Genomic DNA, 17,537 nt, shown 5'->3' with positions numbered 1-17,537 from the left:
ATGATGATGCTGTGATGATTCAAATGCAGTCTGCAACTCACTGTAAAGAAATAGCACCTAACTGTGACACTCAGGATCATCTAAGCCAAAAGAGAAAAGGGAAAAAAGCTTTCAGATGCTAACCCACTCCTGTTAACCTCTCTTCAGCCCAGGAATGTCAAACAAGTTCAGCTGATTGGACATAATCAAGGGCAGAGTAGAAAGAAGGTCCATGAAGACAGAGGTAGTAACCGAAATAAAATAGATTCAAAGACAGATACACCTGGAAATAAATTCAAAGAAAGCAACACATTCTGCACATTGGTATTGTAAGGTATGAAAAACAGTTTTTGCACTAACTAATTTCCCAAAGATATTCCCAGGAAGGCCACAAGCAGTTTGAGTGATACGGAGACATTACAGTCCCTCTTACCCACTACAGCCATGTGAGCATTTGGCTCATAGGTGGAGCCAACATCCAATGCAACACTGAAACAAGAATTTAAGTAATAATAAAGGATACTTTGCCTTCTGCTATGAGATCAAAGGTCTGCTTCAGTGGTCTTCAACATTTTTTCTTGTGACTCCTAGCATCTGAATACACATAGTTTCTAATTTATGCCTCACCCAGCTTGTTCAATCACAGATAATAGCAGTGGGCTACAAGAAGTTAAATGTATAGCGCCAAGCAAATATAGGAATGGAGCTGAGGATGGGTGATTAACAAAGAGCTGTGACAATGCAATACTCCTTCAGTGAGGCACATTTCAAAATAACAGTCCAACTTACCATACTATGAGTCGCTCAACACACAGCACCAGTAGATACTCCAGGAACCCCAGCCTTGATATAGGTTTTGAACTGCACGCACCCAGCCCTGGCTGTGCTGGGAGCTGAAAGCCACCATCCTGAGCGAGGAAACAGCCGGAGGGCTCTCAGCAGGAGGTCTGGCAGCAGGGGCTAACGGCCATGTCACACACACAGGCAAGAGGCCCTTACTGCAAGTTGGCAACATCTCATCCCAGAATCAGCATCTTCCACCTCCCACACAGATCCTTCCAGCCCATTTAACCACTTGATTCTGGCAGGAAAAACAGAATTTGGCACACAAGCTTGCAGGGAACATTTGATTTAGACTAAAACCACTTTCTAGCCTCAAAAGAGAATTAAACCAAAGCTAGGGAATAACTAGCATATTTTCCATTTTTCACCAGTTTTTAGCAAAAGAAAAAAAAAAGCAGAACACATTTCTCACTTGAGAGCAATAGCTTGTCAGTAAGGAAAAAGCAGACGTTAGGAGAGACACGGGTTGGAAAAGTGCTGCTATATATGTGGAGTCTGTGTCCATTGCCATCTGCTGTTGGAAGTTGGTGAGTGCAAAAGAAACGCAGCCTCCTCCCAGCAGTAGGCTACAGTCATCTGAGTGGCTTTAAGCTATAAAGGTGAGTAATAGACACTTCAGTTCTGAACTCCTTAGGAACAGACTTTAAGCTCAGCGTAGATTAGGTGCAATGGCTAATTAGATTTCAGCTGAGCTCTCCCTTACAACATGTGCAGCTATGTCATGCAATTCTTGAATGTTTATATATTTAAAGAAACTTGTATTGGAAGTCCTTTTTAGCTAAGTTTCCCAACGATCGATCTTCTACTGTCCTTATGTGCATATATGTGTGTGCACCTATCTAAGAGTCTGCCAATAATACTTCACTCCACTGGCAATTTCATGCTAAAGGCAACAGAAGAGTAAGGGCCTGTAAGATACTACATTCATACAAGATTCATCAGAACAGAGGACTAAGCTGTTAATCTATCCCTCTTCTCTGGAAGAAAGGGAACCCCAGCTGTACTAGTCATCAGAAAATTCATCTGGGACCACAATTCAGTACCCAGATCCAGAGGTAAATGGGGTTCATTGGACTCCATTTAGATTCAGAACCCCCATAGATTCATTCTAGCCTTAATTCTCTTCAGCAGTATTCCACCTAAATTATGAATGAAACAGCAAAGGCTAAACTGGTAATATGTCTAGAGCATGTAGATCTCTGAGAGCAGAGATGATCTGTCTGATGGTTCACATCTCTGAAATGTCATACTGTCTGTTGTGACCTAGTTAACAACATATGACCTGATACCCCCAGACAGTCCTCCACCAAAGCCATCCCTGTGGACCTGCAGCAGCTTCCAGTTAGTAAACTCTCCAGATTTCCCAGCACCTTTTATTACCATTAAATTATCTGATTAATCTGGAGGCAGAAAGCAGACAGAGCTTCCCTGTGTTAGGACTCCTACTGGTGCCAGCACATACAGCAGCTTGTAAAAGTCCACAGGATGACTCTTTGTGAGGTTTGCCTGCTTTTCTACATCATGACACGGGTCTCTTGTTCTTCCTGTAGAGGTCTTGAAGTACGTAAGAAGAGCAAACTTATAGAAGGAATGAAGTATACTACCAAACGTAAGTAAAGTGGATTTAAGGACTAAAAGGGACTAAAGTGGATTTTTAGGACGAGAGGGAAAGGTCTAGGACAAGAGGGAATGGCCTCAAGTTGTGCCAGGGGAGATTCACACTGAACATTAGAAAATACTGCTTTTCCGAAGGAGTGGTCAGGCGCTGGAATGGGCTGCCCAGGGAGGTGGTGGAGTCATCAAACCTGGAGGTGTTCAAGGAATGTTTGGATGTTGTGTTGAGGGACATGGTGTAGTGAGAACTATTGGTGATAAATGGATGATTGGACTGGATGATCTTGAAGGTCTTTTCCAGCCTTGGTGATTCTATGATTCTAAAGAAGTAAAAAAAATTATAAGCTAACATGATGCACTTATGAAAGAATTCTCCAGCAGCAGAGAAGGAAAAATACCCTTTTTCCTAATACTTCATTATTAATTCTCAATTCAAACTGTGAGGTGCGTAGAATTCAGTACTGTTACTGTTTCTTTCAGATAAAAGCACAATGACATCAGCGTGCTTATCAGAAAGGCTTGCTCCAGATCTCAGAAATTTTCTACAGGCTAACAGAGGTGTGGATCTTCTAGGAACAAACCATTTTGCCATACACAATAGCTTTGTTGCTAAAGCATTTTTATTGCAGTAGTCACTTCCATACTGACAGCTTGCTGGTCTGATTCAGTTCTGATTTACTTTAGCGTGGCTGAAATGACTGATCAAGAGAAACATATTTTTCTGAAATCATGGGAAGGTTTCTGTGAAATGGAGAGAAGTGTAGTGAATGCCAATGCAGGGCAAGTAGCATTACTTTTATAACTCACTTTTATACTTTATATCAAGATATGCTGCATTTTCTGATTCCTTTTTCCCAGGAAACACTGGACGTGATGATCTCTTTAAGTCCCTTCTAATCTGGGCTGTTCTATGAGACAATACAAGCATGCCTCACTGAAACAGCCCATTCTTGCTCCACAAGTACCTACTGCTCTGAGCAGACAGAACAAAACCACCTTCTGATAGAGGGTGCAAAGCACAAAGAAAACGCTCAGAATTCTTTATTCTGTTTGGTCCATTTCCTTTCAACCCACTGGAGGCTAGTAGCTGCCTTACACAGGTTAGCTTGCTTCCCTGTAGAGATTCAAGGTCAGCATGCATGTTTCTTCAAATGCTAACCTATGACAGAGATACTTGAGGTCCTAGTTCTGAACTGTTCTCTTTAGCCATTCACAGATTATTGCAGTTTGCCCACTGTCAAAAAATCATTTGTATGACTGTATGAACAACACTCTTTTAGTAAATTCCAACATTAACAAACAAAACAGCTCATCGTACATTAATTACTGTCAAATCATAACAGAAACTTCCATCTTTTAAAAAAATAACAACTGAAAAATGATTTTGCAGCCTTTTTGTTCAGTGTTGCAGTAAACAAACAAAAGACAATACTAAATATGAGATACCATAGCATACCTTTAGGGTAATTACAAATCCATTTTTACATAACTTGCTACCAAATTTAAAATGTATTTTGTACACTTTTGTGACTCTATTACTAAGACAAAGTCTGAAGTAGTGTTTAGTAATATCTGCATTTTAAAAAATTGCTTTCTATCAGCTAGATACATCGCAGATTTTCTAACAGAAATTTTAAATCAATGTAAAAAAAAAAAAACTTCTGTTTTCTGGCCTTTTATTGTTGAGAAAATGCAAAACTATTCCAAATACTTTAATTCATTTTTGAACAATTGGTATTCAAAAACTCAATCACTAACTCCTTGAGCACGAAGGCTGGACAAGATTACCTCCAGACGTCCCTTCCAATCTCAACCATTCCATGATTCTATACTTCTTTTGGTTGTAGAACTGATCTTTTCCCAGCATCTAAAGAAATCTGAGTTTTGTAACTAATACATCAGGAAAAAATTTATTGCAACAATTCACAGATACAGTTTATTTACTATTTACAAGTATAAATACATTAATGCTACAAATCGGCTGTCATGTTCTTCATTATCATGGCACCATAGATATAGATAACACATTATGCAATTAAGACTCCCTAGTTTTATTAGGCACCTGCACAGTCACTCCCAAAATCTAACGAGAACAAATATGGCACATCATACATTTTAGTTTTTCATTGTTCTAAAAATCTTTAGTACTAAAATCCAAATTTTGATATTTTTGTTCTAACAGATAAATATTTTGTTTTCATAAAAGGATCAATAGTTTATTTGGTCACTAGTCATAACTGCCTTCTCAGTCCAGTACTTCGGAACATCAACATCTTTTGACTTTGCAGATAATGTTTCTATTACTTTTTTCAGTTCAGTGGGGAACCATCACCAGCAGCCCTTATCAGTGATCTGAATTCCATCATTTCAGCTGCAAGACAACCTTCAAGAGAAGAAAAGGAATAAGATAAAAGTTGAATGAAACAAAAAACTTTAGCAGACTAAGAAATACTGCTTTATGCTCTCTGTTACCATATGTGTAACTGTATAAACACATCTTTCCTTTGGAAAACACGTCATCCTTCTGACAGCTCTCTTGTATAGCATCACACAGTTACTACTTCCAGCTTCTTTCTTTAGCACTTACTGCACAGAAATCACTCCTCAGCTCCACATAACCAAAAAATGTAAAATGATAGCTTCCAGTTCCAGTGCAACTCCCTTCCAACAAAACATAATCAGGGGCACCATTTCTAGAGTGAATTTCTCCTTGTCTTCTCCTTGAAGTATGGAGATGACAACATCCCATAGCTCTCAAGCAGACCTTCAAGTAGACATGTGGCATGTCAAAACTACAGAATAAATAAAATAAACTGTGCTAAAAGAAGTCTGTCAAAGATGTATGTGCACAGATACACACGGCCTGCCCTATGTAAACCTTTCTGCAACTCTACAGTCATCTTACCCGTGAATTATTTACTTCGGCTTTTCAGCAGTATACCAAGAACAATTCCAGTTAAAAAACTCAGTGCACAAGAACTCAGGAAGGAAAGATGACATCATTAAAAGCTACCTTATTAGCAGCCTCCAGCGCATTTATTAGGCTCTGCAGCTCTTCCTTATTCATTTCTATAGAAATCGGTTTAATTTCACCATTTTCTCTCACATCCAAATCAAGATTCAGAAGTGGCATTTGCAGCATGGAGATCTTATCACTGGACAGAGCAAGCTAGGAAGGTTGATAAAACAACAACAAAGTATAAGGTGGAGCCACTAAGTTCTTAGTCTTTTACAGCATCAGATCTGTACTTGATATCGAACAGGTGCTATCAGAACAAACATCCATGTAACAAAAGCAAATATCACATGATGAACTGCTCACAATCATCTTTGCAGTCTTTTTTGTTCAATTATTTTTTAAATACCAACAGTATAATAAAAACACTCTTCATAGCAAAACATTTGTGAAAATAATTTGTTAAAATGACTGAGCTGTGACATTTGCATACACTAGATGAAAAGCAACAACATATTTGGTCATGGCTCTTTAAAAGTGAAAGAATGTGAATTTTGAAGTCACTCCATTAGAATAGTTATGCCTGTATTAAGCCTCAAAATCACGACATCATATGAAACTTTCAAGAATTCCCAAGTAGTGTCCAAATTGTTTTAAGGGAGGGGGGAGAGAGAGAGAGAGAGAGAGCAGCATTAGAAAAGAGAATTTTATCTTCAGTTTATACAGATTTCTGTCCAAGTCTTTGGCTTGTTATCATGACAATGGTTTTCTGGTACCTATAAAAACTGAGTCAAGTCCCAGAATGAGCAGGCCTACAAAGGAGAGTATATAAGGTTACTTCTTCATTGTGGAACACTTCTTTTTATATTCAAGCACCATTAAAAAAAAACCTCTCTTACCTTTAATTGCCAGTCAAAATCCTGCAGCTGGGCAGATGAAATCGCATTTACTGCTTCTATGAGCGCATTCCTGATTTCTTCCTTTCTGCCTTTTAGACATTTTATGATTGCTTCTTGATAGTTTGCATTTAACTCATTCATCTGCTGAATAGCCTATAAGTATAAAAAGTTATGATTGCTTAAATTATGAACCAAAGAAATAAGATGGACCACCTGTAATAGCCTGTAGGATATCTGTACATATCCAACTTTCTATCTAGACAGTTGTTATACTGTTATACTATATACCACAGCCTCATCTCTCTTATGTTGCTCTCAAAGGCAGTTCTCCATGTCTGATACACAGCCAGCATTTATTACAGCAATGTAAAAAAAATATGTTCTTGTTTGCCAGTAATTCACAGTTGATGCACACAGTCCTTTATATTAAAAGAAGCAAGATACTGTAGCCTTCTTAGATGCCACGCTAGAATCAAAACGAGAATCACACACACAACCAACAGGCTGAGCTCTGAAAGTTTCTAGACATCAGAATGGAGACCAAAGGCATTTGTTCATCTGAAACACACTGACTTTCCTATGGCTACACAAGTGTCTTTATTTGATTCAACTACCAGCAAGTGGCCTAAAGACCAGCAATGAGCAGAAGATGCGAAAATTCTTGGCAACAGAACAAGTTTTTGCATTAGTTACACACACTAAAATGCCCTTAAATGACAGTCCCTGTGAGGCACGGTACATTCACAGCCTATATATTTCCAGGGTTAACATCCAGTCACTATTTTACAACAAACAAGAGCACGAAATGTTTACAATTCTAATGAACATTAACGACAGTTTATGTATCTTAAGCAAAACAAGTTTATCATCGTAGTACTTAAGATACCCATTTAAGTAACTATAACAGTATTTTAACAAGTATTATTCAGCACTATTTAATAAAAATAGTGTCCCAATTCTTTTCTTTTAGAAGTCTCATCGTTTTACCTCTACATGCTACTCACTTTCCACCTGACCTGAAGCTACTCAGATTTAGTCTGGTACTGTTCGAATGCTACACAACAAAAATATTTTAGGACTAAATGAAATACAAAACTAATCATCCCAGAACAATCTCTCAAACTCAACCAGTGATGAGCCCTTACCTCTTCATCAGTTATGTTTTTGCCAACTGCAGTTTTGAAATACATCCTTGTTTCTTCCAAAACCTCCATCCACTCCTCCAAGCTCCAAACACTGCTGTAATCCTGGTACCGAGGATACCCACGGCCACATATGCCATCAATTATGTTATGAAGGAACTGAAACAATGCAGTACACGTCTCAAAAACACCCTGCTCCCACTGTTAGACTGCATCAGGTCCACCAGGCTGACTACCAGTTACCGCCCCTCCCTTTAGCTGGACGCAGCCTCAGTGCTCAAAGCCAATGCATCGCTATATACCAAAGCAAACTAAGCGCGCAGCGAGACCGCATTTTCGCTTTCGCTTCGCAAAGGACGGCGGATGCCCCATTGGGGAAGCGACGGCCCCGATGCCCGCGGAGGGGCCACCACAGCGCTGCCCGGGGCAGGCGGGCGCGGCCTCACCCACGGGAAGCCTGCGTCCGATCGCCAGCACCGCCCTGCTCTCCCCATCCCGTCCCTGGGCCTGCTCCCACTGCACGGGGCCCCGCCGCGCGCTCCCCCTCTCCCCACCAGTTGGTTCCCCGGCGGTGAAGGAAGGAGCCCACCTCCAAAGCCCGTCCCGGCGGCAGCTTCTCCAGCAGCTGCAGCATTTCCGGCTGTCCCCCCGGCGCCCTCCTGCAACCGCTCCCCGTCCAGCGGCGCCGCGCGTGCGCACACGCACGCAGGCAAGGCCCGCCGTTCCGCGCAGGAGTCCGAGGGTTCGAGGCCCGGCCCGGCTGCTGGTTTTGGGTGTTTGTCTATGCAAGAGGGTACCACGCGAGTACCTACCTGTCATAACTTGTACAGCCTTTGGGCAGACACAATGTAAGAAAGGCATAAAACTATTAGAGAGTGTCTAAAGAGGTGTTCCTCCTTTGGATGTATGAGGAGCAGCTGAGGTCCATGGGTTTGCTCAGCCCGGAGCAGAGGAGGATGAGGGGAGGCCTCATGGCAGCTGCAGCTCCTCACAGGGAGCGCAGGGGCAGCGCTGAGCTCTGCGACGGGGCCCGAGGGAGTGGCATGGAGCTGTGCCAGGGGAGGATCAGGCTGGGTGTTAGGGAAAGGTTCTGCACCGGGGGTGGTGGGCATGGAACAGGCTGCCCAGGGCAGCAGTCGTGGTCCCAAGCTGTCAGAGTACAGGGTGCGTTTGGACACCACCGTCAGATGAAGGGTTTGAATTTGGGGTGATCCTGTGTGGAGCCAGGAGCTGGACTCAGTGATACTTTTGGGTCCCTTCCAACTCAAGATATTCAACAGTCCTATGATTCAGACTCCACGCAGAGTCAGAACTCCCAGTATTTCACAGATTTTTTATGCAATAACACTTGTGTTGTTGTGAAGTTCTCCCTATTTTGCAGCTTTACTTTTCGCCCCATAACAGCCTAACTTCCACTGATCACACAGAAGTAAGGTCAAATCTTGCAGTAGCAAACAAAAAGCCCACATATCAAGTGAGACAAGAAAAGCTGGGATAAATACTAAGTACAGAAGTTTATGTTGCCAGGACATTGTTTTCTAGGAACAACTCATTTTTTGTCTCTGCTTTGCCGAACAGAGGAGAAAGCCAACCAGCCCAGGACTGGGCATATGGAACAGGTTTTAACATTAGCAACAAGCTTTCTGTGCCTTAAGTTGATTTGAACATGGACATGAATAAGCAGCAACCTCCTAATCACTTGCATGAGAAAAACAGTACACAAAACACTGCACAGAAACAGATATAGAATCATAAGAGTCACAGAATCATATAGTCATAGACTGGCTTAGGTTAGAAGGGACCTTAAAGCCCATCCAGTTCCAACCCCTGCCATAGGCAGGGTTGCCGCCCACCAGATCAGGCTGCCCAGGGTCCTATCCAGCCGGGCCTTGAACGCCTCCAGAGATGGGGCATCCACAGCTTCATTGGGCAGCCTGTGCCAGTGCCTTACTGCCCTCTGAGTAAAGAATTTCTTTCTAACATCTAACCTACATTTCCTCTCTTTCAGTTTAAAATCATTCCCCCTTACATATTCAGACTGTGTAAAAATAAAAAGTTGGTCCCCCTCCTGCTTATAAGATCCTTTCAAGTACTGGAAGGAATTATTGTAGGCAGACTGGCATAAGATCACACATATGTAAGCATAATACCAGGCCTTAAGAATACAAAAACAGCTACAGGTCTGTACTGGTGGGTATGAGGGCTGTGGAAAACCGCAGCCTGGCTATGTCAGTTTGCAGCATGTCTTCTCCAGCCACTGGGATGTGAGGAGCAGCATAGTGCGTGGGAGTTCTGGAGAAGAAACAGATGAGGAGGAACTGATTTCAGGTTTTGCTGACTGTAAACTTTTAGTTCCTCTCAAGGTTTGCTACTGGTAAAAGATTAGATTTTTAATACAGGTTTCTGGGAAATGTATTTAAATTTATTACCGTGAAATTGCTTTACCCTGCTGTTAAATTCAGGACTAGTTGGAATTGGAAGAAAAACAAATTTTGTTGTAGATCATTTTGAATAATAGTTTCTTTCATTCCCACAGAATGTGCTTTATTAGATGATTGGAAACCTATCCAGTTTCTAACTGTACTGCGTTGCATACTACAAACCAGAGCAGCAGAGGGAGCTTCTGCTCCAAGCAAGAAAGACCCAGAGACCGCACAGAAGAAATACAAAGGAAGTCCAGATTTAGGGAGAAATCAAATAGCAGGGAGATAAGGAGAAAGTTCATGATTGTCCTGCTTAGGAGAAAGGGACCAAAGAAGTTACAAAGATGTAACACCTGGAAGACAGGAACACATAAACCACACATCCTGACAAAATCTCAGTGAACACCTTTCAAAACAAATTCTTCGTTGCTTTTTGTTGGTGGTGGTTGATTGGTTTTTGAGTTTTTTTTCTCAGGTCTGAAGAATAAAGTATTTTAGTTTTCATGCATGTGTAGTTTAAGATTAAAATTTTTATTTGATCTCCTGAGATAGGAGGAGTGGGGTGGGACTGAGCAAGGAAGTCAGAGCTGGGTTAGCTGAATCCATGTATCTGAGCCCATGTAAAATGACAAGGTAATGCAGCAAACAAGGCTGGCCCTGGCAGTTTGGAGTTTGTCTGACTTGCATTATTTGGATCCACCATCAGGTCTTAGGCCTTAAAAGTGCCAACTTGTCGTGGTCAATTCCATAACACAGCAGCAATAACCCACCCTACCTCTCTGAGTGTAAGTTCTCAAGTAACCACTAAATCAGACAGGCTGGGAAACTTGTGGAAAGATAAGTAGATAGACAAGAGACTCCAAGATGACAAGAAAAGCAGCAATTTCTTTAACAAGAAATGTGAACTTCACATTACATTATCCACATTGCTGCTGACTCATTGATTGTTCTGTTTTTACAGACAACCCACAACTAAACTGCAGTAGTTAAACCTATTTTAAAATGAATCCTTTCGTTGCCCTTGTTTTTGGAGTAATGGCAATAATTAAAACATTTGGAAATAATTTAATAATCAGAATCTCTTAACGTTATACTGTTAAAAATTATAGCATAGAAGTGTTTTATATTGCTCTATGGATATCCAGTTGGAGGGAGCATCTGAAGACCAGTATAAACTGTCCCCCAAGGAACTGTTAAATTGGTATGTTAGTACAGATAGATTACTGCGTATTTCACCAACATAGAGGTGCCAGTTAAGCCTTTTAAATGCAGAAGGAGCATGAGGCTGCAGTTCAGATCAAGCTGAGCTACATGCACATTGGCATTGAAATGGAGGTCTTGCTGTTCCCTTTGTCCCTGTTTCCAGCTCTACCTTCTTTCCCATTAGAGTGCGTATGACTGCAGGATAAAACTGCCACTGCAGAATATAACCGATATGGCTGAAAATGAATTGTTCTTTTTGTACTTCTTTATTCTTGTCACGGGTTAGGTTTCAGCAAAGTTGCAACGGAGCACTGCTTCTGACAGAAGAGAACTTTGTGGTTGAGGGTGAGGAGGAAGACAAAACTACTCCTCCTGGCAGCCTGGGCTTAGGTCAGATAAAATTAGTCACGAAATGAAACTTTTCAAATGGATTTAAATCAGTGAACCACTTTAATTATTAAACCAGGAATCTAAAAAGCTATTGTAGAAGCTTACTTCTAAACATGCACACAGTGATATGCTGCGGCTGAAGACTGAAAATAATGTATCTTCATTTAATTTTTACACTGAGCACTCAATAAAGCTTATAAGTGAGGCTGGGTAAACAACATGACATTGATGTGCAGAACATTGTTAGTTACTTGTTCTTCATAATCTATCATCTGCATCATTACCTTTATTTTTCAACAACTGAAATGTCTGCAGGCTCACTATATTTAGCATTCAGTCTTATTAAGTTCTGGAGTTGATTTATATTCTATCTATTAATATTCTCCTCGTTCTCATTTTCTACAATTCAGTCCCACTATTTCATGTCCTGAGTTCAGGGAACATGCTGAAGAGTTTATTTTAATTTGATCTATTGCTACCGTTTTATAAGGAAAGGTCTATTGTTTTCATTCCTATTTTTACGCATTCCTTCTTTCACATTTAAGAATCCTAGGTAAACTGAATACATTAAGTAAACTGAATACGTAAAACCACCTACGTGTCAAGACTGGAATTTTACTAGCCATGGTTCAGGTCTAATGACTGGAATGGCTGGAATGCAAAAAAAAAAAACAACAGAAAATTAATGGTAACTTTTAGGACACATGTATTAAACATATAAGCCAAATTCTTGTCTCCTTCTCTAATCCTAGCCCTAAGATTGTAATATTAATAATGAATGGTAACAATCTGTTGATGCTTTTCAAAATTCTTCGGACATGAGAAAAGATAAAAGAAAATGCCTTGTGGGTAGATTGTGATGACTGTTAGCCCAGTTAGTAAGCAACAATTAGTCGACACTGGAATATGCTGCATAGCAAGTTGCACCAACATGTCATAACAGCAGTGGGGAGAAAGTATTCCTAAAATAATAAACACACATAATATTCACACAAGGAATCCATGGACTGTATGTATTATATGGCTCTGATATGAATTCTACTATACTAGCCACTACATATTTTATTTTTATCACATAATATTTTATGGCAGTGAAAACAGTGGTTGGTCGAAAACTTGTGCTGGAAAAACTCTCTTTGCTGGCAGAGGTAGTTGCAATGAGAGCATAAAAAGAGAAGGTAATTTTACCGGACTAAAGTAGAAGCACACTTTTCTATTACAGCCATATCTATATTAAGAGTGTTTTTGTTAGTACAGATTTTTTTTTTATCACTAAATCCCTTCCAGTGTAAATACAACCAACTTACTCCCAAGACAGATGGTCTCGAGGTTTACAAGACTTTCTCCGTCTTGTCAGTCTGTGCTCAGTTTGGCAGCACTAAATGCCAGCTAGAATGCCTGGACTTATATACAGGGAGCGGCTTTCCACATCTACTTCCTATTTCTGTCCTTTCCTCTTTCATGGGGAATAACAGTTGAATAAGCTTCACTTGAGACATTTCTAGACTCCTAATGAAAAACAAATCATGAAAACTCATCCATGTATTCAAGCTCAGGAAAGTGGAGTCTGTTAGTGTACTCTAGACACACAACTTTCTTTGAAGGATGTTTAACATCTGTTCCTTTTCATTTTTTTTTATTGGATTGTGTGAATAATGTACTTGGCTCAGAACTAGGATAAAGAAAAAATCCCAACTCTGCCACTACAATATTTCCCAGACACTGACAACTCATTTAATCTTCATATGACTAAGTTTCTTCACCTGAAAAATTAAGATAATAATATCTCACTGTTCCTATGGGTGGTGTGGGAATCCATTAAGTTTGTGGCTTTACATCATCATGTCTATGGCCTTTAATTAACATTGATAAAAACCTTCAGTTCCTCTGTATTTTGGGAAAAGTATGACTGTGGCAGCAAGCCAGGTATGTGTCCAGAATGCTGGAAATTGTTTTTTTCTTGGGAAATGCATGGTAATATATCAAACAGGGCATATGTTGTGCTCTTGAGGAATACGAAGAAATACATTATAGAGGAAAAGGCAGTCAGAAGAATTAATTTAAAAGTGCAGTGAGATCTCATCTGAATGTTCATGTATATATTAGAACAGTAATTTTGGGAAGCAGTTGTAAGAGTCCTTATGGTTGCCAGCTTTTCTAACTTTGCTAACTATTGTGCTGTTGCTGTGGTTTTATGACCTTCATGACCCATCATCCCATTGCAAGATCTGTTCTGAATTATTTTACTGCAATTCCCCTTTTTCTTCGGCAAGAGAGTGAAAAGCCCAACAAATATCCTCTGTTCTCTCGGATTAACAAAGATACAAAAAATAGAGAGGCACATTCCATACTTATTTTCAGTGGCAAATGATTTTCTTGTGGCTCAGTCAAGCCATTTTATCTCAGCTTCCCTATCTGTCATCTCTCTTTCTAGGGACGAAAAAATATTCTTATTTACCTAAAAGCAATACCTACAGTCTACAAAAGTGTAAAATTTCTCTGGCTCATGCACAAGTACAAGATAGCAATATTAGACTGCTCCTACAAGTGGTGTAGGAATTCATTAAGTTTATGGATTTACCTCATCATGTTTACTAACTTTAATTAACATCTGATAAAAATCATCAGTTCTTCTGTATTTTATGAAATGTATGATAATTTTATGAAATCCCTTCATAAGGTGGGAAACATAATGATTTATAAATAGGATCTGTTATACTGAAGTAACGAATCTCATTATGTAGGTGACAATAGCTTTGACTGGTATTTTATTCACACCAGATTTGCAATGGTTTAATACTATTGCATAAGTAGAGATATTCTTGAATTTCAGTGAAGTAGCTGAGTTTGGATTTCCTGTTATATAGAGTTACTCTGGGGCAAATTTTGGAGAAGAGCTAATCAGATAATGTCTCTTGCTGGATTTTGCTCTGTGAAAGCACAATCTATTCTTACTTCCACAAACCACAGTGACAAATACACGGTGGTGTCCCCCAAGGCTCAGTCCTGGGACCAGTGCTCTTCAATGTCTTTATCAATGACATAGACGATGGAATCGAGTGTACCCTCAGCAAGTTTGCAGATGACACCAAGCTGAGCTGTGCAGTCGATACATTGAAAGGAGGGGAAGCCATCCAGAGGGACCTGGACAGGCTGGACAAGTGGGCCCACGAGAACCTAATGAGGTTCAACAAGGCCAAATGCAAGGTGCTGCACTTGGGCCGGGGCAATCCCAGGTATTTATACAACCTGGGCGAAGAAATCCTCAAGAGCAGCCCTGCGGAGAGGGACTTGGGGGTCCTGGTGGACGAGAAGCTGGACATGAGCCAGCAGTGTGCACTGGCAGCCCGGAAGGACATGGAGCTCTTGGAACGAGTTCAGAGGAGGGCGGCCAAGATGATCAGAGGGCTGAAGCACCTCTCCTATGAGGAAAGGTTGAGGGAACTGGGCTTGTTTAGTTTGGAGAAGAGAAGGCTCCGGGGAGACCTCATTGTGGCCTTCCAATACTTGAAGGGAGCGTATAAGCAGGAGGGGGAACGATTGTTTGTGAGGGTGGATAGCGATAAGACAAGGGGGAATGGTTTTAAGCTGAGACAGGGGAGATGTAGGCTAGATATTAGAAGGAAGTTTTTCACACAGAGGGTGGTGACGCACTGGAACAGGTTGCCCAGGGAGGCTGTGGATGCCCCATCCCTGGAGGCATTCAAGGCCAGACTGGACATGGCTCTGGGCAGGCTGGTCTAGAGGTTGGCAACCATGCACTTAGCAGGGGGGTTGAAACTTGATGATCCTTGGGGTCCTTTTCAACCCAGGCCATTCTATGATTCTATGATTCTATGAAATACAGTAAGAAATTTTCTCCAGTTTGGAAAATATTTCAGGAGAAATCCCAACTGACTCAAAAAAGAAAGCTTTGGATTACTTTAATTTCCTTAAATAATTCCTCTAGCTGTAGGAGGAAAATAATGAAAAAAGTATAAATCATTCACTAGAAGACAATATAATTTTTTCAAATGATAATTGCAATGTATTATATGGCATAAAATCCTAGCAAAGAGCTGTTATTCTGTTATTGTCCCATATAATACTAGTTAAAAGTAAAGCCTAGGCTACCTTCCACGCTTGAACTTGACCCAAAGATACTTGTGAAAGTATATCTCTCTTGTCTTTACCAATACCATGGCTTTTCATTAATTTATCTTGAATTTATGAAGCACTGGGCTACCTGAGTGGATCAGAAACAAGCATGAGATAACTTCTGGGCCAAATCAGCTAAAGTCACACTTGTGCTTTATCTTGTTCTTGTACTGATACAAGAAGGTGAAGTGATCAGACACACAGTCTGCTGGTGCAAAGTTCCCTGTATAAAAATGTTTAACAAGAAACAGATATAGTAGTTGTGAATAAGCTACTATGTAAAAATAGTCAGCAAAGCTCAAATTTTACTTAGAAACTCATAGTTGTCTGTTCAGCAGAAAGGATAATGTAGAAAACTGTAAAAATAAGTGAGCAGAGAAAAATGTAAGCTACATAAGAAATTCCTATAAGCACAGAAAGAGGAAAAAGCAACGTTTACTAAATAGCTTATTTGATACCAATGGCTCAGCTCATTTTACATTTTGATAAACAGAAGATGGAGAATTAAGGTTATTTTGAGGACAAGCTTATATATACAGTAAGAAGAAAGGCACGTAAATACATTCAGTGTACATTTGTGTATCAGAGGAGTTCTGATACACAATAAACTAGCAGCAGTGTAAACAAGCTAATAACAGGTTTGCAACTGTAGGTAAGATAAGGCTGAAGATTAGCCACAGGGAATTGCTGCACCACAGTAAACAGAAAAATAAGGGATAAAGTAACTTACCTGTGTGTAATGCTACTCAGCTAGCACTACTTTCCAACCATACATGCATCCCCATTGTCCCAGAAGTAGTAATATTAGATGATGGGTTTCTCTTCTTAAGAGTTACAGCTGTGTGTCTGCTCATTCAGTAGGCCTATGTTAATTCAGCAAGAGAGCTACCCTGTGCTGTTAGAAGCTGAAGACTCATAGATAAACAATTCATCTTCTGTATTGTAGAAAGCAGTAATGCCAAGATAAGGAGCTGCACGAAGATGATGAGAGGCAAAGCGTGAGCACTGTACAAGTGAATACTACAGTCAAGTACTCCTTTAAAACTTGTCTACACAAAACTGGCACTTTATCCAATATTAAATAAGGTCTGCATAGATTTGTTAAACTGCATTACACCTTTGAGTGGACACCTTTATTCAGAATTTAGTTAGTCTTCATTCATTTTGATATAATTCATTCTTATCATGTTAACATTAGCAAAACAAATGTGGACAGATAAATAGCAGGAAGCAAAAGAATAATTTAAGCCTTTAAAACAGTAGTCACTGCTGGTAAAAGACCAGCTGGATATGAGGTTTAGTTCAGAAGGTAGAAAATAATTCTTAACCCTCACAGCAACCTTTGCTGGAAGAGTTTTTTTTTCCTGCAGTAATAACAGCAAAATATCTAATTGCTTTTAAGATAAGACTCAGTGCGCTTATGAACCAGATTGCATGGCATGCTTGCAGTAACAAGCAAATAGACTCAGCACCTAGAAGGTGACTTTCAGGAAGGCTCCTGTGATAATATTTATGTACCTGCTCTGCCTCACTCAAGATTTGCATGATGTATATATTATGCACAGAATATACCTTGCCCTCTAAATATATACTCAGAAAAACAAATGTTAAATCATTCAAATAGAGCATGTATTGTCTGAATCACTAGCAGACACTTTCATATTATGGTGCTTATTCTCTGTTGTTTCAAATCTTTATTTGTGAAATGGAAGTGCTAGTATCTTCTTGTCAGACAGGAAGCGATGAAGGAAAAATGAATATTTATAAAACTTTTACTCAAGTGATGAACACAATCTCCTCATGAGGAGATCAATAAATCTATTCTGATTTAGACAGCGCACAGTAGATAAAGGTCATAGCCACACACATATTAGAACAGATAAAGACCAATACTGAACAGCTGTCTCATTCACTGCGCATCCATCATCCTGTGAACTGAGTCAGACTGAGT

At 40.1% G+C, this 17,537-nt stretch overlaps 1 protein-coding gene across 2 annotated transcripts; it reads right to left on the bottom strand.

Annotated features, from left to right (window-relative positions):
• COMMD8 (COMM domain containing 8) lies at window positions 4,096-8,172 on the bottom strand. 2 transcript variants are annotated; one of them, XM_021396501.1, is made up of 5 exons: window positions 8,023-8,172; window positions 7,437-7,592; window positions 6,292-6,444; window positions 5,450-5,605; window positions 4,096-4,819 (listed from the first exon to the last, which is right to left on the bottom strand). In XM_021396501.1, the coding sequence occupies exons 1-5, from the start codon at window positions 8,065-8,067 to the stop codon at window positions 4,799-4,801; spliced, it is 531 nt and encodes a 176-aa protein (XP_021252176.1). In that variant the 5' UTR covers window positions 8,068-8,172; the 3' UTR covers window positions 4,096-4,798. The 2 variants fall into 2 exon arrangements, with proteins under 2 accessions (XP_021252176.1, XP_021252178.1); XM_021396503.1 differs by having other exon boundaries at window positions 7,437-7,538; window positions 8,023-8,142.

The sequence above is a fragment of the Numida meleagris genome, chromosome 4, assembly GCF_002078875.1.
Source record: "Numida meleagris isolate 19003 breed g44 Domestic line chromosome 4, NumMel1.0, whole genome shotgun sequence".
NCBI classification, from domain to species: domain Eukaryota; kingdom Metazoa; phylum Chordata; class Aves; order Galliformes; family Numididae; genus Numida; species Numida meleagris.
The sequence above is the reverse complement of the archived record's forward strand: the minus strand, read 5'-3'. Positions and strand labels throughout refer to the sequence as shown.